General features: G+C 57.4%; 2 protein-coding genes across 3 annotated transcripts; both read right to left on the reverse strand.

Moving 5' to 3' along the window:
- Positions 1 to 1474: 1474 nt before the first annotated feature.
- On the reverse strand, positions 1475 to 6845 carry LOC138835258 (C-type lectin domain family 4 member A-like). The gene is made up of 6 exons (XM_070033829.1): positions 6630 to 6845; positions 5485 to 5601; positions 4770 to 4871; positions 3809 to 3960; positions 2458 to 2573; positions 1475 to 2119 (listed from the first exon to the last, which is right to left on the reverse strand). The coding sequence occupies exons 1-6, from the start codon at positions 6787 to 6789 to the stop codon at positions 1975 to 1977; spliced, it is 792 nt and encodes a 263-aa protein (XP_069889930.1). The 5' UTR covers positions 6790 to 6845; the 3' UTR covers positions 1475 to 1974.
- Positions 6846 to 8907: 2062 nt separating this feature from the next.
- Positions 8908 to 21014, reverse strand: LOC138835342 (adaptin ear-binding coat-associated protein 1). Of its 2 annotated transcripts, XM_070033930.1 has the most exons (8): positions 20866 to 21014; positions 13311 to 13411; positions 12341 to 12445; positions 11767 to 11848; positions 11243 to 11351; positions 10957 to 11149; positions 9952 to 10054; positions 8908 to 9658 (listed from the first exon to the last, which is right to left on the reverse strand). In XM_070033930.1, exons 1-8 carry the CDS (start codon positions 20958 to 20960, stop codon positions 9610 to 9612), a joined length of 837 nt encoding a protein of 278 aa, XP_069890031.1. In that variant the 5' UTR covers positions 20961 to 21014; the 3' UTR covers positions 8908 to 9609. The 2 variants fall into 2 exon arrangements, with proteins under 2 accessions (XP_069890031.1, XP_069890032.1); XM_070033931.1 differs by lacking the exons at positions 8908 to 9658; positions 9952 to 10054 and adding an exon at positions 10061 to 10276.
- Positions 21015 to 22789: the final 1775 nt, after the last annotated feature.

Here is a 22789-nt window from a genome sequence, read left to right on the forward strand (position 1 = left end):
TGATCTCCAATGAACCACCAGAAAACCAGAAGTGGTGCTGTGGCTCAAGTGGTAGAGCGCCAGCCTTGAACGAAAGAGCTCAGGGACAGCGCCCAGATTCAGAGTTCAAGCCCAAGGACTGGAATGCGTACACACACACACACACACACACACACACACACACACACACACACACACACACACACACACACACACACACACACACACACACACACCAAAGCCAGCTGTGATATTTCATTTATTGAATAGGTAGAACTACAAGGAATAGTTAACATTGACTTGAAAATACAGGATTGTTTTGGAAAATGAATTAATACACCTTGTGGGTGGGGCAGGAGCAAAAAACTGGGAGAGAGCAGGAAAGGAGGAGAAGACATTGTCCAAAATGAACTGGACTCTTACGTAACTGTAATCCCTCCCTACGTCACCTTTATGGTAAGTTTTTTTTTGGGGGTGGTTAGTCATGGGGCCTGACCTCTGGGCCTGGGCGCTGTCCCTCAGCTCTTCAGCTCCAGGCTGGCGCTCTACCACTTGAGCCACAGCGCCACTCCCGGTTTTCTGAGTGGTTTATTGGAGGCCAGAGTTTCTTGCCCAGGCTGGCCTCGAATCGCGATCCTCCGATCTCAGCCTCCTGAGGAGCTGGGATGACAGGCGGGAGCCACCGGAGCCTGACATGATCATCAGTAGTTTTTGAAGGTGTGCTAAAAGCCAACAACATTACACTGAACAAGTAGCACGGGTACCAGTTGAAAAAGCGAGCATTCTTTGCGAGAACAGAGTGTCTGCCCGTGTTGGTCTGCGGTGGATGAAATCGTGCAGGAGAAGCAGAAGTGGTCGGCCGCTGGGATCCGCGTCGCCACTTCCCATCAGCAGTGGAGAAACAGTGGCCGGGCACTGAGTCATCTGACTTTCGGGGCCCCCGCACGGCTCTGCGCTTCCCTCCATCCCCAACTTATCTTCCCTCTTGTTGCTTTCTGGTGTTTTCTCGTCTTGTTTGGTTTTGTCAGTCGCGGGGCTTGAACTCTGGGCCTGGGCGCTGTCCCTGAGCTTTTTCACTCCAGGCTGGCGCTCTACCACTTGAGCCACAGCGCCACTTCCGGCTTTCTGGTGGTTCATTGGAATAAAGAGTCTCATGGAGCTGGCTCACGCCTGTCATCCTAGCTACTCAGGAGGCTGAGATCTGAGGATGGCGGTTCAAAGCCAGCCCAGGCAGGAAAGTCCATGAGACTCTTATCTGCAATGCACCACCAGAAAACCAGAAGTGGTGCTATGGCTCAAGTGGTAGAGCGCCAGCCTTGAGCTGAAGAGCTGAGGGACAGCACCCAGGCCCAGAGTTCAGGCCCCAGGGCCAACAACAGCAACAACAACAACAAAAAAACCTAACTATGTTAGATAATGGGTAGGTTTATGAAACTTAATTACGTTTACTAGTCAATCATTTCACTGTATAGCCATGTACTGAGGACACTGTAACTCAAATACACACAATTTTATTTATCCATTACACATCAAAAAGCCAAAGGTAGTAAAACAAAAGGGGTTAAGGGAAGGAAACTCCTATCAGTGAGTAACCCCTAGCACTGAGAAATTAGGAGTTTCTCGAGCCTTTGCCCTGTGCACACGGGATGTCCAGACTGCAGACAGAATCCTCAGTAAAGCCGCAGGGCAACCATGGCTCACGCCTGTCATCCCAGCAAGATCTGAGGACTGTGGTTCAACATCCAGGCTGGGCAGGAAAACTCCGTGAGAGTCTGATCTCCAATGAAACCACCAAGACACCGGAAGTAGAGCCGTGGCTCAAGTGGTAGAGCGCCAGCCTTGAGCAGAAAAAAAAACTCAGGGACAGCGGGGCTCAGACTGTGAGTTCCAGCCCCACCACCGACCAAAAAACCAAAAATGGAAATGATGAATACCGACACAAGACCATGGGCTTCGCTCACGAGTACGATGATCCAGGAGCCATCAGTGAGGCGGTCATAGATAGATGGCCGCCATCTCACAAATGGAGTTCTGAGGGCTACTACAGTGGATATCGTTCCAGCCCCATCCTGTAAATCGTGGATTGTTTAGCACAACACAGGCTTCCTCTGGGTCACTGGGTTCACCTCTGCGCCAGAATCTGAAAGGAAGGAAATGGCGGAGGGCTAGTTCTGTAATTCTGCCTTCGTTTTGGTTTGGTTTTTGGGGTGTCCGTCCTGAGACTTGAACTCAGGGCCTGGGCACTGTCCTGAAGTTTTTTCCTGCCAAGGCTAGTGCTCTATCCCTTGAGCCACAGCTCTACTTCTGGTTTTCTGGTGGTTCATGGGAGATCAGAGTCTCACAGCCTTTCCTGCCCGGGCCGGCTTTGCACCGAGATCCTCAGATCTCAGCCTCCTGAGTGGCTGGGGTGACAGGTGTGCGCCACAGAGCCCGGCTGATAGTTGAAGTTTGTGAATAAAGGGAGTCGTCTGCACTCACGTGGCGCTGAGGTTGTACGGCGTCTGATCCACCCACTCCCAGTCATTCTCATGCTTCGGGTCCCACAGGCCCAGGTAATAAGCGAATTGATCATTCAGATGCTGGATGATAAAACTCTACATCAATTAAGAATAAATGAGAGAGGTCCTAGCGTTAGAGGACGCACCTTAACGGGATTCTTTTTGGTAGAACCCCTCTTTTTAAATTGTTGGGTTCCTTCCCCCGCCCTGCCCCCCTCTTTCTCTTTGGTGGGAGTACTGAGATTTGAACTCAGGACCATACTTTCTGAAGGAATTCACTGCACCTTGGCGTTAGCTTCTTTTACAAATCTGACTCTATGCTTTTTGTGCTGGTCAACCTTGCTTCCCCCATGTTCCCCATGTGCACACGCACACACATGTGCTAGTTTGGGGATTTGAACTCAGGACCTCAGGCTGCCCCCAAGCTTTTTTTTTTTTTTGGGTCCGGTCGTGGGGCCTGAACTCTGGGCCTGGGCGCTGTCCCTCAGCTCTTCAGCTCAAGGCTAGCGCTCTACCACTTGAGCCACAGCGCCACTTCTGGCTTTTTTCTGTTTGCTTATGTGGTGCTGAGGAATCGAACCCAGGGCCTCATGCATGCAAGGCAAGCGCTCTACCACTGAGCCACCTTCCCAGCCCTGCCCCTAAGCTTTTTATCTCCAGGCAAGTTCTCTATCACCTGAGCCACAGCTCTACTCCCAGCTTTGGGGAAGTTTTTTGGAAATAAGAGCCTCCCAGACTTTGCTGCCCAGGCTGGCTTTCTACCTGGATCCTCAGATCTCAGCCTCCTGAGAAGCTAGGATTATAAGCGTGAGCCACTGATGCCTGCCTTTATTTTGCCAGATAGGATCTGGGTAACTTTCGGCCTGGTCTAAAAGCAAGGAGAGCAGACCAGTAGGCCAGGCCGGATTATTACTTTCATTGTATGATTTTGTGGGAGTATAAGATGATAAATTGATATGTCTATACAGCATACAATAATCAAAACTAGATCAGTAATATTTCCATCTCCTTAGCAATTTATACATTTTAGATTAGGCAAGGTGCTGGTGGCTCCCTCCTGTCACCCCAGATGCTCAGGAGGCTGAGATCTGAGGATCACGGTTCAAAGCCAGCCCAGGCAGGAAAGTCCGTGAGACTCTGATCTCCAATGAAGCACCAGAAAACCAGAAGTGGTGCTGTGGCTCAAAGTGGTAGAGCGTTAGCCTGGAGCAAAAAAAAAAAAGAGCTCAGGGACAAGTGCCCAGGCCCGGAGTTCGAGTCCCAGGACCAGCACACACACGCATTAGATGAACAGACAATGGTGGCATATTCTGTGAGGAGAAAGTACCTACCTGCTCCTCCTTGCTGTTAACCACCATCAGATGCGCCTGCAGACCAGAACACACCTCCTTGCTCTTCTCCCAAGAATTTACACCACTAGACATGAAATAGCAGTGGGAGTTAAATTGTTTCCACTTCTGTGGGCAACAGCTCCAGACTTTTCCTTTATTGGGGAAAAAAAAAAATGTTCTGTCATTTCAGTGTAAGAAATCAGCTTGGAAGTATAGGCTAAAAGCCCAGGGCTGGTGGCTCATGCCTGGAATCCCAGCTACTCAGAAGGCTGAGTTCTGAGGATCCTGGTTCAAAGCCAAGCCCAGGCAGGAAAAGTCCGTGAGACTCTGATCTCCCATGAACCACTAGAAAACCAGAAGTGGCGCTGTGGCTCAAGTGGTAGAGCACCAGCCTTGAGCACAAAGAGTTCAGGGACAGCGCCCAGGCCCTGAGTTCAAGCCCCCCGACCAACAAATAGTAAGTTTGAACAATATGCAGCATAGTAAAATAGCTGAGATACGAGAGCAATGTCCAGCTTGACCAGAAAGTACAGATAAAAGCAAAGGCAGATGGAATTCATCCAAAAGCAACCCAACCTTCCTTCACAATCATGCCTTGCAGGGACTACTCAAGGTGTGTAACAATTATAGTAACCACACACGTGTGGATAAACATGATCAAAGACTCCAATTCTCAGGATCTACCTGAGAATCTAACTGGAGAGGCTGCTTAGGATCTTTACGTATGTACTCAGCGACTGGATTCTAATGGAGATGCTGACTTGGGATCTTTACGTAGTGTATTCTAATGGAGATGCTGACTTAGGATCTTTACGTATGTACTCAGTGACTGGATTCTAATGGAGATGCTGAGTTGGGATCTTTACGTAGTGTACTCAGTGACTAGATTCTAATGGAGATGCTGACTTAGGATCTTTACGTATGTACTCAGCGAGTGGATTCTGGGCGTGTGAAGTTTTACCTCCCATGGACGCGGGACTTTTTACACACTGCAGTTGGGTGTGGGTCAGCTCTGTCGCAGCATGGCGTTCTTTAAGCAGCTGAGAATATTTCTGAAAAAAAACTAGAAGAGAAAAGTGAAAAGCCACCCCCTGTTCCCGCAGGCTGCCCTCTGGCAGGAAACACAGTCTACCCCGGTCTCATCATCTGAGTCAATGCAGCGCTGACCATATTGACTTTTGGGGGTTTTTGGTCATTCGTGGGGCTTGAACTCAGGGCCTGGGCGCTGTCCCTCAGCTCTTCAGCTCAAGGCTGGCGCTCTACCATTTGAGCCACAGCACCACTTCTGGTTTTCTGCTGGTTCCTTGGAGATCAGAGTGTCACAGACTTTCCTGCCTGGGGCTGGCTTTGAACCACAATCCTCAGATCTCAGTCTCCTGAGTAGCCGGGATTACAGGCGTGAGCCACCAGTGCCTGGCTAATTGCTGAGGTAGAAAATTCTTTGAGACTCTTCCATCCGATGAACCAAAAAGCTGGAAGTGGAGCTGAGGCTCAAATGGTAGAGGGCTAAACTCAGAGACAGCACCCAGGCCCTGAGTTCAAATCCTAACACTGGCACAACTGAAAATTTTCTGTTCTGATTCTAGCTAACACCTTTGTTAAATGTCAGTTTCGGAAACCTGAACTTTTCTCCGTATAAGGCAGACATCACTTATCAATCTAATTGGCATACTTACTGATAAATAAAACCAAGAATAAGATTGTCAATAGCAGGAAAAATGTCACCAGCGACGCAAACAGCAGCGTGGAAACCCCCGGACTGCTTGGCTGGGCAGTGGCTTTTGCTTTGGGAGCTGCAGGAAAAAAAAAAAGCAGAGCTGTTCGGGAGAAATTAGTCCTTCCCTTATTTCCTGCTCCTCCTCCTTGCCTCTTTCTTCCATGACACTGAGTTTCCAGCAATATTTGAAATAAACAGGAAGAAGAGAGGACAGTGCTCATTTAGAAACTCCATAAAATGCATAAAAGCCCAACTTCCTACCCAGGAGGAGAAATCGTGTTAGCATTTGGTATATACCCTGTAGACAAATGTTGGAAGTGTCTATGCAGACAGGATGCAGTAGCTCACGCGTGTAATCCCAGCTACTCAGGAGACTGAGAAAAAAAGAATGTAGTTCAAAGCCAGCCCAGACAGAAAATCCATGAGTTTTGTTTTTTTTTTAATGTGTGTGCTGGTCCTGGGGCTTGAACTCAGGGCCTGGGCACTGTCTCTGAGTTTTGGTGGATTTTTTTGCTCAAGGCTGGCGCTCTACCACTTGAGCCACAGCACCACTGCTGGCTTTTTTTGGTGGTTAACTGAAGATGAGACTCTTACAGACTTTTCTGCCTGGATTGGTTTCAAACACGATTCTCAGATCTCAGTCTCCTGACTAGCTAGGATTACAGGCATGAGCCACCAGTACCTCACCATGAGATTATCTCCCCTTAACCACCAACAAAGAACCAGACTGAAACTGTGGCTCAAATAGTACAGCACCAATCTTGAGCCAAAAAAGCCCATCCAGAGTACAAGACCCAGAGTTTAAGCCCAGTACCAGCACACACGCACACACATACACACAAAGTACCACCAGGTACCAGTGGCTCACGCCTGTAATCCCAGCTATTCAGGAGGCTGAGATCTGAGGATCGTGGCTCAAAGCCAGCCCAGGTAGGAAAATCTATGAATTTCTTATCACCAGTTAACTGTAAAAGACCATCAAGGGAGCTTCTAACACTAATCTTGAGCAAAAAAAAAGTTAAGGGACAGTACTCAAGTTTCAGCCTTAGTACTGACACACAGAATAAAACACTGAGCCCCCGCCCAGCCCCCCTTTTCTTTTACCTTGTGGCGGATCTGCTTTGGGGTTGGGGGGCCTGGAGTGGCTGTTGAACCTCACTTCGGCGTAAGTGATTTCTGAGGCCATGTGGACGCCCGGGGGGGGGGGGATATCTTCACATCTGTCGCATTCTGTCCCGGCGTCTGCTCGTGGAAGAGAGGCCATGCACGCGCGTGTGCAAAGGCCCCTGTGCTTCACCCAGATGTGGGTAGAAGTGTCCGCCACAGAGAATTCTACGTCACCGCTGTTCTCGGCTGAACCATTATGCAAGTCATAGTGGGAACAGGCAGGAAAGAAATAGGAAGGAAGGAAAAGGGGAAGCTGGCTCCTCACCGGAGAACGGGGTGCTGAGTCCCCCCACGAACACCACGCTCCTGTGGGCTCCACAAAGCAGAATGACCTCCGACACCCAACTCACCTGAACACGCACGCGCTCAGACCGAGTCAGCTGCATCCGATTTCGCTGGTCAGGTAACTTCTGGAAACTTCTAGAAAGATCTAGAAAGATCCTTGACTCAAAACACGGATGGGAAGTCCTCAGCAGAAAGGCAAAGTAGGTGTGTGTGTGTGTGTGTGTGTGTGTGTGTGTGTGTGAGAGAGAGAGAGAGAGACAGAGAGAGAGAGACAGAGAGAGTCCTGAGGTTTGAACTCAGGGCCTGGGCACTGTCCCTGAGCTCAAGGCTGACGCTCTACCACTTGAGCCACAGCGCCACCTCCACTTCTGGCTTTTTTGCTGGCTCATTGGAGATCAGAGTCTCACAGACTTTCCTGCCCGGGCTGGCCTTGAACCCTGATCCTCAGATCTCAGCCTCCTGAGGAGCTGGGATTATAGGCGTGAGCCATGGTACCTGGCTCAAAGTAGACCTTAGTCCTTCTCAAACTTCTCCTGCATTTACTCATGATTCATAATTAATCCCAGCATGAATCTTTAATTACTGGTCAATTCCAGAACTCCTGGAAGCCGCTCTTTATTAGCTGCTGGAGTACAAAGAGGAGCAGGAAGAGAAAGAAGAGAAAGAGGAGGAGGAGGCCGGGGCCAGTGGCTCCCGCCTGTCATCCCAGCTACTCAGGAGGCTGGGCTCTGAGGATCACAGTTCAAAGCCAGCCCGGGCAGGAAAGTCTGTGAGATTCCAATGAACCCCCAGAGAGTGGCTCAAGAGGTGGAGCACTAGCCTTGAGCAAAAGCTCAGGGAGAGCGCCCAGGCCCCGAGTTCAAGCCCCAGGATTGGGGGGAGGGTGGGGGAGGGGGAAGGATACAGGAAGGTGACCCCTGCGGGGTGCATTGGGGACCCCTTCGAGACCCTAGCCCGTGTCTGACTTGAACCCTTGGGAGAGACCGAGCTGCAGTCACCGGGGTGGGGGGGGGGATCGCGGAATCACCCCGCTGCTCACAAAACACAAGGCCGTCACAAGATCTACGTGTACAGTCGGCTCACTGGGGTTTCCCGACCCTGAGAACAGACTCTGAAGTTTAAGGGTGATCGAGTGGGGGGCCCCAGCCTGGGCTAATTCCAGGTCACTGGTGATGAACATCGTCAGAGCCAGGCATGGTGGCTCACGCCTGTCATCCCAGCCTCTCAGGAGGCTGAGGTCGGAGGATCGTGGTTGGAGGCCTGCTGGGGCAGGAGAGTCTGGGACTCTTTTCAGCTCCAAGCTAGCGCTCGCATTGGATGAAAAAACTCAGGGACAGCGCCCAGGACCTGAGTTCAAGGCCCCACAACCAACAACAGCAATAAACAACTGACAGCTGGGTATATTTTCCCTCCGCAGGGCCAGCCATGGCGCTGGTGGGGCGTCTGCCCTCTGGTGGCCACAGGCTGACCTGCAGCCAGCCGGCACGCCAGGCTCCGACCTTACTACTCTGACTCTTCCCCTTCACGAAGGAGCTCTTCCTGCATGAGTTCGCACGTGTGCACAGATGGATGGACGGACAGACGGGTGACCTTCAGATCTAGGTTCTGCCAGTGAGGGAACGCATGCGCTCGGTAGGCGCCGGTGGCTCCCGCCTGCCATCCCAGCTCCTCAGGAGGCTGAGATCGGAGGATCGAGGTTCAAGGCCAGCCCGGGCAGCAAAGCCTAACAGACTATTTTTGTTTTTCTCCAAGAAACTATTCAGGGCTGGGCAGGTGGCTCAGTGGTAGGCGCTCGCCTCGCATGCGTGAGGTCCTGGGTTCGAGTCCTCAGTAGCACAGGAAAAAAACTTAGTTAACTTTAATCATAAGGACAGAGGCCAAAACCAAACCACCACAAGCACCAAGTACTTACACCAGAAAAGCAGCAGCGGCACGTGTTTCCGTCTTTTAATGACCATTATTGCACCGATACACGAACACGCTATGTACACACATCTTACACGCGCCGTCCCTCCCCAGCAGCAGCAGAAATACACATCATCATCTTGGGGGTACAAAGCACGTGGGGGGGGGTCCCAGAACTTCAGTCCATACGTAGTGTTTGTTCCCTGTCCCATGAGAGGCTGGACCCGGGGGGGGGGGGCTGGCGCTCAGGGGTGCAGCCTTTGGCCCAGTGTCTCCGCGCAGGATGGACAGCGATCCGCCCTTCGCCCCGCTCCGTTCCGTTCCATCAGGCCCAAGCGGCGGGCGAATGTAAACCAGTGCTGGGGGGCCGGGGCTGCGGGAACTAAGCGGAGGTGCAGAGCAGCTCGGCAGGCGCGGGGAGGGGGGGACACAGCCAGGGCCCCCTGCGCCCTGGGAGGGGACCCTGAGCCCCAGTGGGGGAGGAAGGCGAGGCTGACCACTCGTGGAATCGCTAGCCGGAGCCAAGATGCCCGGCGGGGACGGGGGACGGGGGACGGGGGTCCCCTGCGGCCCGGCCGGGAGCAGGGGTGGGGAGCCCGCAGTCACGCAGCGAGGCGCCAGCCGAGGCGCGGGGGGCCGCGGGACTGCGCACGGCCTGGGGCCCCCGCCCCCCGCCCCAGCCGGCCCTCAGGTCGCCCCAACATCTGTCCTGCCCGCCTGACGCCCGTCAGAACTGGACCCAGCTGGCTGGCTGCGGCGCCTGGCTTGGAGCGGAGCTGCGGAGACAGGAGGCCCGCGGGGGAGGCCGTCACCGGAGGCCGGCGGGGAGAGGCCAGCGCCCCCGCGCCCGCCCCCACGCCGCCTCGAACCTCGAACCCACCACCTTCACCAAGCTCACCTGCGCAGGCCCAGCAGGCCACTCAAACCCCACCCGATGGCTGCCTTCCCCCCCCACCTCTCCCTCCCTGGAACTCCTCTGTGATCTGCAAAGCCCAGCCTGGCGGACCCACCGGGTCGAGGGCCCTGATCTTGACCCCACTCAGGGAGAGTGCTGGGGACTCGGTGCTACCTGGACGCGGTGCTGAAATCTCCCCATAGGTCATTGCTGGCGGACGCTGGCGCCGGGGCGGACGTGGGGGCGGGCGCGGGGGAGTCCAGATCTAAGAGGACATCTGCGTGGCACGAGAGGAAAGAGAAAGCGGTGAAGAAGAACCAGAGCCACCTTGAGGAGCGACGCCTGGGCCCCAGAACCTCAGCCGCTTTGTATGTGACAGCCCCAAGTCAGGAGAGAAGCAGCCAGGCCCGGCCCGGGGAGCGGGCTGCGCGGGCAACTACGCGCGGAGGAAGACGACTCAGCGAGGAAAAAGGAAAACTAGATGGCAGACTGAGTTCACCTAAGAGGAAAGAAAGAAATCCATCTTCTGTTCCTGAAGGCACAGAGGTGCTGAGGCTGGGGAAGAAGGCTGGGAAAGACAGTGGCTGCTGAGTGGCCGGGATTACAGGCGTGCGCTACCAGCACCTGCTAGGGAACTCCGGGATTTATTCCACTCTTTTGGCACCGCTGGAGGCCTGAGTGTAGGCCCTCTGCTAAGCAGTCAGGTACATTAGGTGCTGACGGGCGCGTCTCTAATCTTAGGCGGGTTCTGGTGTTCTTCTCCTGACCGCTTGGGTGAAGTTATGGAGCAGGGTGGCTCCCGCCTGCCACCGCAGCTCCTCGGGAGGCTGGGATCTGAGGATCGGGGCCGCGAATCAGCCTGGGCGGCCGGGCCCGCGGGACGCAGCCCCCACCGACCCCCAAAGGGCTGGCGGCGGGGCTGTGACTCAAGCGGTAGAGCACCCGTCTTGAGTGGGAAAGAAGAAAACCTCTGGGGCAGGACGCAGGCCCTGAGTTCAAGACCCGACGCCAGCGCCAGGAAAGAAGAAAAGCAAGACTGAGAGCCGGCGTGTGTGGCCGTTACGGGGCGCCGGGCCTCGGCTTCGCGGCCCCCGCCCGGCCCCGCCCGGCCCGGCCCGCCCCGCCCGGCCCCCCTTCGCGGCCCCCCTGCCGGCCCCGCCCGGCCCCGCCCGGCCGTACCTGCGGCGCCGCCGCCGTGCGGGGTCCTGGGGACGGGCGGCGGCGTGACGTGGTTGCTGATGGCCACGGACGCGGGCACGGGCGCGGGCGGGGGCACGGCCCGGCCCCCGGGCGGCGGCGGCAGGAGGCTCGGCGCCCCGGTGCCCGCGGGCCGGGGCTTGGCGGCGCCCCCCGCTCTCTTGGTCGTAATGTTCTGCACGAGAGGAGGGGGGGGAAAGAGAAAGGGGTGAGGGGCGCGGCCGGCCCACGCGGGGCCGGGGCGGGGGGGGGGCGGGGGGCCGCGCACCCCGATGCTCAGCTTGATGGTCTGGCCCTCCTTGAACCCCAGGTCCAGCTTGGGGCGGCTGTCCACGGCCTGCGACTCTTTGGAGATCTCCGACTCCTGCTTCACCCACCTGCGGGGAGAGCGCCGCCGTGAGGGGACACAGCCTGGCCCCGGGCTCAAGCCACGCAGAAGCAGCCGGGCCGGGGCGGCCTCCACGGAGGAGGCAGCGAGCGCGGCCAGGGCGGCGGCTCACCCAGCGCAGGGGCGTCCGCTCAACGCCTCCGGCCGGCGGAGCGCGCGCACGGCAGCCCGCGCCTGGGAGAGCGCGCGCACGGCAGCCCGCGCTGGGACGCCGGCTGGGCAGAGCACGCGCACGGCAGCGCGGACACGCGCGGCCCGGCTCGGCTCGGGAGCGGCGGGAGAGCCGCCAGCAGACCAGAGGTGGCGCCGCGGGCGGCCCGGGGGCGCAGCGCCGCTGGGAGTGCAGGGCTGGGGGCCGCGGCCGGCCCCCCCCCCCCCCCCCCCCGCTCCCCGCGGCCGCTCACTTGAAGTGGTCCTGCAGGGACACGTTGAAGTCGAAAGCGTCGCCCCGATCCGAGAAGCCGATGCCGATGAACGCGCTCCGCCCTGGGAGGAAGCACAGCGCCACACTGAGCATGCGCAGACGCCGAGCACGCGCGCTGGGCATAGAAACACGCTGAGACCGCGCGCTGAGCATGCGCACACGCTGAGACCGCGCTGAGCATGAGCACGCGCAGCTGAAGCTGAGGGCGCACACGCTGAGCCGCGCGTGCGCAGCTGCGCCCCGGGGGGGGGCACCCCCGCAGCCTGTAGCCCGACCCCGGCCCCCCAGCCCCGGCCGCCGGCCTCCCCGGGCGCCGGCAGGTGTGAGCACAGGCCGCGGAGTCCGCTGGGCGCGCGGCCCGCCGGTGGCCCCGCTCCCGGGAGGCCGAGGGCGGAGGATCGCGGCCCGAGGTCCAGCCCAGGCCCCGCAGCCCGCAGCGGGGGACGGGACGGCTCGGTGCCGACCCCCGGACGCGTCCGCGTCCTCGTCCTCGTCCCCCTCCCCTCCCCTCCCCCCTCCCCTCCCCTCCCCTCCCCCCCTCCCCCCCTTCCCACCTGTGCCATCCTGGATGCGGATGACGAAGTAGCGGCTGGAATCCGTCACCGTCTCCACGGCGATGCCCGGGTACTGCTCCACCGGCGCCTGCGCGAACAGCTCGCCTGCGGCAGAGACGCGCGTCGGGCGGCCTCCACCCGGACCCGACCCGCTGGAGGGCGGCGGCCTCCACCTGCCCCCCCCCCCCGCTGGAGGGCGGCCTCCACCTGCCCCCCCCCCCCGCTGGAGGGCGGGTCTGGAGGCAGCTGCGCCAAAGCCAAGGCAGGAGGATCCCGGCTGGGGACAGGCCGGGCTGCCCGAGCCTCTACCCAAAACACCAACACGGGCGAACGCAAAAGAACCAACGCAAGGAGGGCCGGGGGCGTGGCCCGGGTGGCAGGGGGCGTGGCTCGGGTGGCAGGGGGCGTGGCTCGGGTGGTAGGGCGTGACCTAGGTGGCAGAGGGCGTGGCCCGGGTCGCGGGGGCGGGGCCTAGTTGGCAGAGGGCGGGGCCTAGTTGGCAGAGGGCGTGGCCCGGGTGGCAGGGGCGTGGCCCGGGTGGCAGAGGGCGTGGCCCGGGTGGCAGAGGGCGTGGCCCGGGTGGCAGGGGCGTGGCCCGGGTGGCAGAGGGCGTGGCCCGGGTGGCAGGGGCGTGGCCCGGGTGGCGGGGGGCGTGGCCCGGGTGGCAGGGGCGGGGCCCGGGTGGCGGGGGCGTGGCTCGGGTGGCAGGGGGCGTGGCCCGGGTGGCGGGGGCGTGGCCCGGGTGGCGGGGGCGTGGCCCGGGTGGCAGGGGCGGGGCCCGGGTCGCGGGGGCGGGGCCCGGGTCGCGGGGGCGGGGCCCGGGTCGCGGGGGCGTGGCCCGGGTGGCAGGGCACCCGCCTGGGAGCGCGGGGCTGAGATCAGACCCAGAAACAACAGCAACAACGACAGCGAAAGGGGAAAGAAACAGGCGAGCGGGTCCGCATCGGGCGCGGCCGGCCGCCCGCGTTACCTGACACCTTGTCCTCCAGCTTGATGTAGGCAACCTTCCCCTTGGAGGTGACGCGCAGGCGGCCCGTCCAATCCGGCTGCTCCAGCTTCCAGTCAGACGCCCTAGGACGGGAGATCCGGCGATCGGGCGGGGCCTCAGCCTCGGCCTGGGCGGCGCCCGGGGGCTGCCCGCGCCCAGCGCCCTGTGCGGCCCGCCCGCGCCTGCCCGCGCCCAGCGCCCTGTGCGGCCCGCCCGCACCTGCCCGCGCCCAGCGCCCTGTGCGGCCCGCCCGCCCGCACCTGCCCGCACCTGCCCGCGCCCAGCGCCCTGTGCCGCCCGCCCGCACCTGCCCGCGCCCAGCGCCCTGTGCGGCCCGCCCGCCCGCACCTGCCCGCACCTGCCCGCGCCCAGCGCCCTGTGCGGCCCGCCCACACCTGCCCGCGCCCAGCGCCCTGTGCGGCCCGCCCGCACCTGCCCGCGCCCAGCGCCCTGTGCGGCCCGCCCACACCTGCCCGCGCCCAGCACCTGTGCGGCCCGCCCGCACCTGCCCGCGCCCAGCACCTGTGCGGCCCGCCCGCCCGCACCTGCCCGCGCCCAGCACCTGTGCGGCCCGCCCGCCCGGGGCCGCTCCGCCGGCTAACTGATCAACCCCCCCCACGGCGCGCGTCAGCACGACTGCTGGACAAGGTCTGCCGGATAGTCAGCAATCAACCAACCAATCGATCAATCGATCTACATATATACATATACGTAGTTGTCAAAGTTTAAATAAAAGCAATGAAAAGCCTGGCGCCGGCGGCGCCCGCCTGGCACCCCAGCTCCCCAGGAGGCTGAGCTCTGAGGACCGTGGTTCGAGGCCAGCCTGGGCAGGAAAGTCCATGAGACTCATCGCCAGCGAACCCCCAGAAAACCAGAAGGTGCCACTGTGGCTCAGGTGGGAGAGCGCTCATCTTGAGCTGAAGAGCTGAGGGACGGCGTCCAGGCCGAGTTCAAGCCCCATGACTGACCAAAAAAAAAAGCAATCAAAAATACAATTCCTTGGGGTTGGGGTGAGAGTGCTTGCCGAGCTCACACAAGGCCTTTGGTTCAACCTCCAGCACACATGCACATACATACACACAGATGAAAATAAAAAAGCCGGGCATGGCAGTGCACGCCTGTAATCCATGCACTCAAGGTATCCAGAACAGAAGATCATCTGGAGGCCAGTCTGAACTGCACAGTGAGACCCTGACTCGAGAGACTAAAAAAGAAACATTTAAGTAAGAGTAGAGCTCACAGCACACCTCAAGGGACAAGTCACTTGCTGGACAAACTGCAAGGTTCTGAGTTCAAACCCAGCACTGACCCAAAAACAAAGATGATTCTGTTCTTGTGCAGATGACTAGCAGTGTCCTTAACAGTGCTTTCTTGCGGGGACCAAGAGAGCCCACCTACTACGTGGAATATCCGGGGACGAGAAGCCATCGTGAGCGACCGCAGCTCATCGCCTGCGTGCACAATCCTTTCCCAGCTGCAGCGCGTGGGGAGGGCCAGGGCTGCTTCGGACAGAAGGCCGACCACAAGAAGCAACCGCGATCAGCATAATTAGTATGAGAGAGGGGTCTAAGCTGAAGGAGGGGGGACATGAAGAGTGGTGGAAGGAAGTTTGGGAGGCCAGTGGGAAGGGATCAGCTGGAACATTCTAGAGTGAAGACACAGCCAGGGGCGGAGTGCTGGCCCAGCATGCACAACGCTCTGGATCCCCTCCTCGGGGAAAAAAAAAAAACAACCTAGCCAAGCACCTGCGGCTCACCCCTTTAGTCCTGGCTGAGATGTGAGGAGCAGGATTCGAACCCGGCCCAGGCAGGAAAGTCGGTGAGACTCTCATTTCCGATTTAGCAGCAAAAAAACCAGGAGGGGAGCTGTGGCTCAAGTGGCGGAGGTCTAGCTGTAAGTCAAAGAGTTGAGAGAGAGCACTCAGGTCCTGAGTTCAAGCCCCGGTTCTGGGGCAAAGAACTAAATACACTATAAGAAGGAGAGCAGTTAGGATGAGCCTCAGGAAGAAGCTGAAATAGGCCAGGCGCTGGTGGCTCCCGCCTGTCATCCCAGCGACTCAGGAGGCTGGGATCGGAGGATCGCGGGTCAAGGCCAGCCCGGGCAGGAACGTGCCCACAAGACGCTGATCTCCCATGAGCCACTGGAAAACCGGAAGTGGCGCTGTGGCTCCAAGTGGTAGAGCGCCAGCCTTGAGCGCCCAGGCCTTAAGTTCAAGCCCCAAGACGGGCAAAAACAAAGAACCTCAACTAGGAGCAAAATATAAAAGAGCAAGCGAGGGTCACCCAGGGACAGCTGCGCGCAGGAAGCGCGAGCGAGCGCAGGCGTGGCTCCCGGGAAAGCGCCCGGCTCAGCGCGGAGTCAGAGACAGACAGACAGACAGACGGACGGACAGCCCGCCCAGGGGCCCGGGGATGGCATCGCACAGGGACGCACGCGCAGGCGTCCTGAGCTCCAGCGTTCACTCAGCGAAACAAGCGCCTCCCGGCTCCACACAGCCAGGACGGCTGTGGACACCGACATGAATCATGGGGGGACAGGGGGAGGTTTACAGAATGCACACGCGCACACACACACACACACACACACACACAGAGATAAAATGGATGGATGGAGTGTGTGTGTGTGTGTGTGTGTGTGTGTGTGTTGGTCCTGGATGGATGATGGTGGATGGATGGAAAAGATGGGTAGATGGATGGGTGGGTGTATGGATGATGGATGGGTAGGGGGAGGGATGGGTGGAGAATGGATAGATGGATGGGTGGATGGGGTAGGTAGGTGGATGGGTAGATGGATGAATGGGTGAATGGGTGGGTAGATGGATGAATGGATGGATGGATAATGGATAGATGGATGGGTGGATGGATGAATGGGTGGGTAAATGGATGGATGGATGGACAGGTAGATGGATGGGTAGATGGATGGAGGGATGGGTGGATGAGGTAGATGGGTGGATGAGGTGGGTAGGTGGATGGGTGGATGGATGACTGGGTAGGTAGGTAGATGGATGGATGGATGGATGGATGGATAGATGCATGGATGGATGCATGGGTAGATGGATGGGTGGAGAATGGATAGCTGGAAGGGTGGATGGGATGGGTGGGTGGGTGGGTAGGTGGATGGGTGGATGGATGACTGGGTGGATGGCAGCCCAGAGACCGCATCACCCTTGAACTGTACAACGGGTTCCGATGGAAAAGGATTATGCAGACAAAAAGAATCGTGGGGTTCAGGGGTGGAGCGCTTTGCAGGGCACGTGCACTTTGGGCTCAGTCTCCAACAGAGTCGGAGGATCAAAGATATTCTCCAGGCTGGCCCTGGGTTCGATTCCTCAGTGCTACACACACAGAAAAAGCCGGAAGTGGAGCTGTGGCCCAAGGGGGTAGAGCACTAGCCTTGAGCAAAAGAAGCTCAGGGACAGCACCAGGCCCCAAGTTCAATGACTAAAAGATAGATCAATAGAGAGAGAGAGAGAGAGAGAGAGAGAGAGAGAGAGATTGATCTTCTCCATGTCTACAAAGTAGTATTTATCAAGCACTTACTAAGTAGTTGGAAAGTAGTTACTAAGTAGTTAGAATGTTAATTGTCACTAGGCATGTACAAGGTAACATTTGCCAATCTATACCATGCTTTTTGTTTGCTTGATTTTGCCAGTCATAGGGCTTGAACCTGGGGCCTGGGCGCTGTCCCTCAGCTCTTCAGCTCAAGGCGAGCGCTCTACCACTTGAGCCACAGCGCCACTTGTGGTTTTCGGGGAGTCTCATGGACTTTCCTGCCCAAGCTGGCTTTGACCACGATCCTTAGATCACAGAGTAGCTGGGATTGCAGGCAGGTGTGAGCAACTTAGGCTCCTTCTTGTGACAAATGAGAGGATCTTGCAAGCTAGATGTTGCTGGTTCTATTTTTTTTTTTTTTTTGGTCAGTCGTGGGGCCTGAACTCAGGGCCTGGGCGCTGTCCCTCAACTCTTCAGCTCAAGGCTAGCGCTCTACCACTTGAGCCACAGCACCACTTCCGGCTTTTTCTGCTTATGGGGTGCTGAGGAATCGAACCCAGGGCCTCAGGCATGCAAGGCAAGCGCTCTACCACTGAGCCACCTTCCCAGCCCCTGGGACTATTCTTACAGATGCACAAGTGAACTCAGGTTCTGTGTAGTCCAGCAAAATGAAGTTGCGAGGCAAATGTCAACTCTGCTTTCCTAATGCTCTCCCCTAAAAGAATGACTGATGACGATACACTGGCTCCTGCAGGGTAAGAAGTGTCAAAAAATAAGCATGGAACGCAGGGGATGATGATCAGAGAGGAAAAAAGGCAGAAGAAAAATGAAGAAACTGATGACTCAATGCAGCTGAACTGCTCCAAGGATAAAGCCTGTGGCTCAATTAAGATGTTCAAGCAGAGCCGGTGCCGGTGACTCACGCCTGGAGTCCTGGCTACTCAGGAAGCTGAGATCTAAGGATCAAGGCTTAAAAGCATTTGGGTGTGGGACTTGAACTCAGAGCCTAGGCACAGGTGCAGGCCCAGGTACATGAGATCTCCAATGAGCCACCAGCAAACCGGAAGTGGCGCTGTGGCTCAAGGGGTAGAGCGCTCACCTTGAGCTGAAGAGCTGAGGGACAGCACCTAGGCCCAGAGTTCAAGCGCCCAGGCTCGCATTAAAAAACAAACAAACAAAAACTATATAGCTGTTAACTATCCAAGATTCATGCTCATAGCTCTTAACACAAATACAGTAAGTTCTCTTCTCAGTCACTGGATGACGAAGCTGTCAGGCCCTACAGAGAAAATGCTGCCTGAACTCCAGAGGGAAAAGTAAATTAGGAAGAGAGGGAGGGAGGAAAATCCTATGTAATCAGGGCTGGAGAGGTAGTTCTATAGTACAGCCCTTCCCCTGGGTTAGATCATCAGCTCAGGGGGACAGGGACACTCAGGAAAGAAAAGATAACAAAAGCAAACATCCCAGATAAACACTGGAAAGCATGACTCTACCTTTGCCCTCTGGAAAAAACAAAAAACTGAACACGGATCAGACGCTGGTGGCTCCTGCCTGTCACCCTAGCTACTCAGGAGGCTGAGATCTGAGGATCGAGGTTTGAAGCCAGCCCGGGCAGGAAAGTCCATGAGACTCTGATCTCCAATGAACCACCAGAAAACTGGGTGATAGAGTGCTAGCCTTGAGCAAAAGAGCTCAGGGATGGCACCAAGGCCCCAAGTTCAAGCCCCATGACTGGAAAAAAAAAAAGGGGGGGGATGGGGGATTGTCAACGTCTAGTGCGCTGGGGTCCCTGGGTAAGGGTCACGAAATCACCAGGACACAGGGGATGCAGCGTGCAAACAGCAATTGCCACTGCATGCTGTGCTTTATTGTTAGTGGGTATTTAAAGACAAGCAAGCATGATCTTTGCCACCATTTGGTCAGAAGACATTCACACAAAAAATTTCAACAGATACATTTTTACTTAACCTATGAGACAATGTCTTGGTATATTATTATCTAAACTATTTTAGAGCAAGCTCAAACCACTTCTCCAATCTCAGGAAAATGCTTGACTGGTTGTTCATCTATGTTTAAGCAAGCAGAAGAGATACTACCTCAGCTCCCAGGAGTCTGTGACATGTGTTTTGAGATAGGGAGAGAGAACATTTTCCCTCTCCAGCCTGGCGTTGCAAGAGCTTTCCTAATCCCAAACACAGTCCTCAGATAATCCTGAGGCTGGAGCCTGCATCATTCTGCCCGCTCAACATAGACCCGGAGTCTTCACAGGGGATAATAGAAAGAGATTAAGTCGGATCAAACAGTAGCCAGCAACACAAGAAATATCCAGGATTGGGAAGGTGGCTCAGTGGTACAGTGCTCGCCTTGCATGCATGAGGCCCTGGGCTGGATTTCTCAGCACCACATAAACAGAAAAGGCTGGAAGTGGTGCTGTGGCTCAAGTGGTAGAGCGCCAGCCTTGAGCTGAAGAACAACAAAGAAATTCAGCATGTGTGTGGTGTCTATGTGTAACTGTGTAATTGTGTACAACATGCATGAAATGTGTGCATGTGTAGGCATGAATGTGAAAGGTTGTGTGTGTGCATGTGAGTGGTTGTGAGCATGTGTTGCACTGTATGAGTGTACGTGTGTACGAATGTGGACAGTTGTGCGTGCACTGCACCAATATCTGCATGGACGTGTGCACGCATGTGTGTGAAGGCGCGTGCACAGCCAGAGTGTGCATGTGCGTGTGTATGAATGTGAGTGTGAGTGGTGGTGAGCACGCATGTGCACTGCATGAGTGTGTGCATGCATGTGGACAGCTGTGCGTGCACTGCATCAGTGTCTGTGCACGCATGTGTGAAGGCGCGTGCACAGCCGGAGTGTGCATGTGCGTGTGAATGTGAGTGCTTGTGAGTGTACGTGCGCGGTGTGTGCATTGCACCAGTGTCTGTGCATGGTGTGGAGGCGCGTGCACAGCCGGAGTGTGCATGTGCGTGTGTGTGTGAATGTGAGTGGTGGTGAGCACGTGTGTGCACTGCATGAGTGTACGTGCACGGTGCGTGCATTGCACCAGTGTCTGTGCATGGGCGTGTGCATGTGTGTGATGGCGCGTGCACAGCCGGTGTGCACTGCACTGTGTGTGTGTGCACTGCACTGTGTGCGTGTGTGTGCGTGTGCACTGCACTGTGTGCGTGTGCACTGCACTGTGCGTGTGCATGTGCATTGCACTGTGTGCGTGTGTGTGCGTGTGCATTGCACTGTGTGCGTGTGCATTGCACTGTGTGCGTGTGCATTGCACTGTGTGTGTGCGTGTGCATTGCACTGTGTGTGTGCGTGTGCATTGCACTGTGCGTGTGCATTGCACTGTGTGCGTGCGTGTGCATTGCACTGTGTGCGTGTGCATTGCACTGTGCGTGTGCATTGCACTGTGTGCGTGTGTGCGTGTGCATTGCACTGTGTGCGTGTGTGCGTGTGCATTGCACTGTGTGCATGTGTGCGTGTGCATTGCACTGTGTGCGTGTGCATTGCACTGTGTGCATGTGTGCGTGTGCATTGCACTGTGTGCGTGTGCATTGCACTGTGTGCGTGTGTGTGCGTGTGCATTGCACTGTGTGCGTGTGTGTGCGTGTGCACTGCACTGTGTGCGCGCGTGTGCATTGCACTGTGTGTGTGCGTGTGCATCGCACTGTGTGCGTGTGCATTGCACTGTGTGCGTGTGTGTGCGTGTGTATTGCACTGTGTGCGTGTGTGTGCGTGTGCATTGCACTGTGTGCGTGTGTGTGCGTGTGCATTGCACTGTGTGTGTGTGTGTGCGTGTGCATTGCACTGTGTGCGTGTGCATTGCACTGTGTGCGTGTGTGTGCGTGTGTATTGCACTGTGTGCGTGTGTGTGCGTGTGCATTGCACTGGGGGGGTTGCGCAGGGGTGGGGCCGTGCGCGCGCGCGGCTGTGCAGCCCGCGGGGGCGGGGCGCGGTGGGCGCGCGCCCGCGCATGCGCGCTCGGGCCGGGCGGGGGGCGCGGGCCGGGCGGGGGCCGCGGCGCGGCGCGGGGCGGGCGGTACCTGTAGCCGCGGTTGGAGGCCCGCGGCGGGATCCGGTAGACGCTGACGTCCGGCTTCACGCACAGCACCGACTCGTACTCGGACTCGGTGGCCATGGCGCTGCCCTGGCTGCGCCGCGGAGAGGAGGAGAGCGGCGGGCGGCGGGCGGCGGGGGCAGGCGCCGCGGCGTCACGCGCGGTGACGTGCGCGCCGCCGGCCGCTTCCGGCGCCGTCACTTCCGCTCGGCCGCGCGGCAGCCATTCAGCGCTTCCGTGACGGGAGGGGTGGGCGGAGCTAAGGGAACCATATTGGAACCGGGAAGCGCTGAAGCCGCCCCGGCCGCCATCTTAAGTATTGGCAAAGACGTCATCCGGGTGGTGGAGCGGCGCGGCGCCGCGGGGGAGGCCGGGAGGCGGCCGGGGGCCTGGCGGAGGGGACCGTCGTGTGTGCGCATGCGTCCTGAGCTGGGGGGGGCGGGGACAGGAGACATGGCGGGGAAGGGACGGTCTGCACGGCCTGGCGCACGCCATGGCCATCCTCCTCCATCAGCCCTGTAACACACCAATTGTGTCTTGTTCTGTGTCTCTGTCGGCCCCGGGGCTTGAGCTCGGGGCCTGGGCGCTGTCCCTCAGCTCCTCAGCTCCAGGCGGGCGCTCTACCCCCTGAGCCACGGCGCCAGTTCTGGTTTTTGCTGGTTCCTGGGAGATCAGAGTCTCCTGGACTTCCCTGCCCAGGCTGGCCTCGAACCCCGATCCTCAGCTCTCAGCCTCCTGAGTCTCTGGGATGACAGGCGGGAGCCAGCGCCAGCTACTAATTTAAAAGAAAAAAATAAGAAAGGATGGGGGCAAAGGCAAGGTTTTAAGATATCCATTTATGCACTATTCCGCAGCTCAGCCCTGTGCAGCTCTTTGTTTCTAGAAATTCAAAACAGGAAGGAACCGCATAAATTCCGCCAGCATTCATCCACACGTCACCACACTATAAATAAAAAAAGGAACTGCTGCCAGCCCTCACGCAGACCACGGCCTGCAAATGTCCACTCTCGTTGGCTTCCTGGACGGGGCTGCAACTTCGTGTGCGCTAGTGCCCGGCTCCATCTCCAGCACCTCAAAAATAAGAATACCCGTTTCCTGGGCCGAGTGCGGTGGCTCCCGCCTGTCATCCCAGCTGCTCAGGAGGCTGAGATCTGAGGATCACGGTTCAAAGCCAGCTTGAGCAAGAAAGTCTCAGAGACTTTTTTTTTTTTTTTTGGCCAGTCCTGGGGTTTGAACTCAGGGCCTGGGTGCTGTCCCTGAGCTCTTCAGCTCAAGGCGGGCGCTCTACCACTTGAGCCACAGCTCCACTTCTGGCTTTTTCTGTGTATGTGGTACTGAGAACTCGAACCCAGGGCCTCATGCATGCTAGGCGAGCGCTCTACCACTGAGCCACCTGCCCAGACCTAACAAGACTCATAGTCCAATGAACCACCAAAAAAGCCAGAAGTGGAGCTGTGATTCAAGTGGTAGAGCGCCCACCTTGAGCACAAAATCTGAGGGACAGCACCCAGGCTGAGTTCAAACCCCAGACTGTCACCAAAAATAATAATAATAATAGTAATAATAGACAAGACAGGGACAAGTCAAAGCTAACTAAATTAAAAACAAAACACAAGCAAACAAAAACGTCTTCAGCCAGGTGCCAGTGGCTCCCGCCTACTTAGGAGGCTGAGATCTGAGGATCACGGTTCGAGGCCAGCCCGGGCAGGAAAGTCCAGGAGACTCTGACCTCCAAGGAACCAGCAGAAAACCAGAAGTGAAACTGTGGCTCAACATGGAAGATTTATGTAATGATGTGAGTGAGCACAGGGACAGCGCCCAGGTCCCGAGCTCAGGCCTGTGACCAGCAAAACAGAAAGAGAGAGATTTCGGTCAGGATGCAGTGAGTCACCCCTGCAGTCCCGTCACCG

This window comes from Dipodomys merriami, unplaced genomic scaffold (genome assembly GCF_024711535.1).
Source record: "Dipodomys merriami isolate MVZ:Mamm:240054 unplaced genomic scaffold, mDipMer1.0.p SCAF_233, whole genome shotgun sequence".
Classification (NCBI taxonomy): Eukaryota; Metazoa; Chordata; class Mammalia; order Rodentia; family Heteromyidae; genus Dipodomys; species Dipodomys merriami.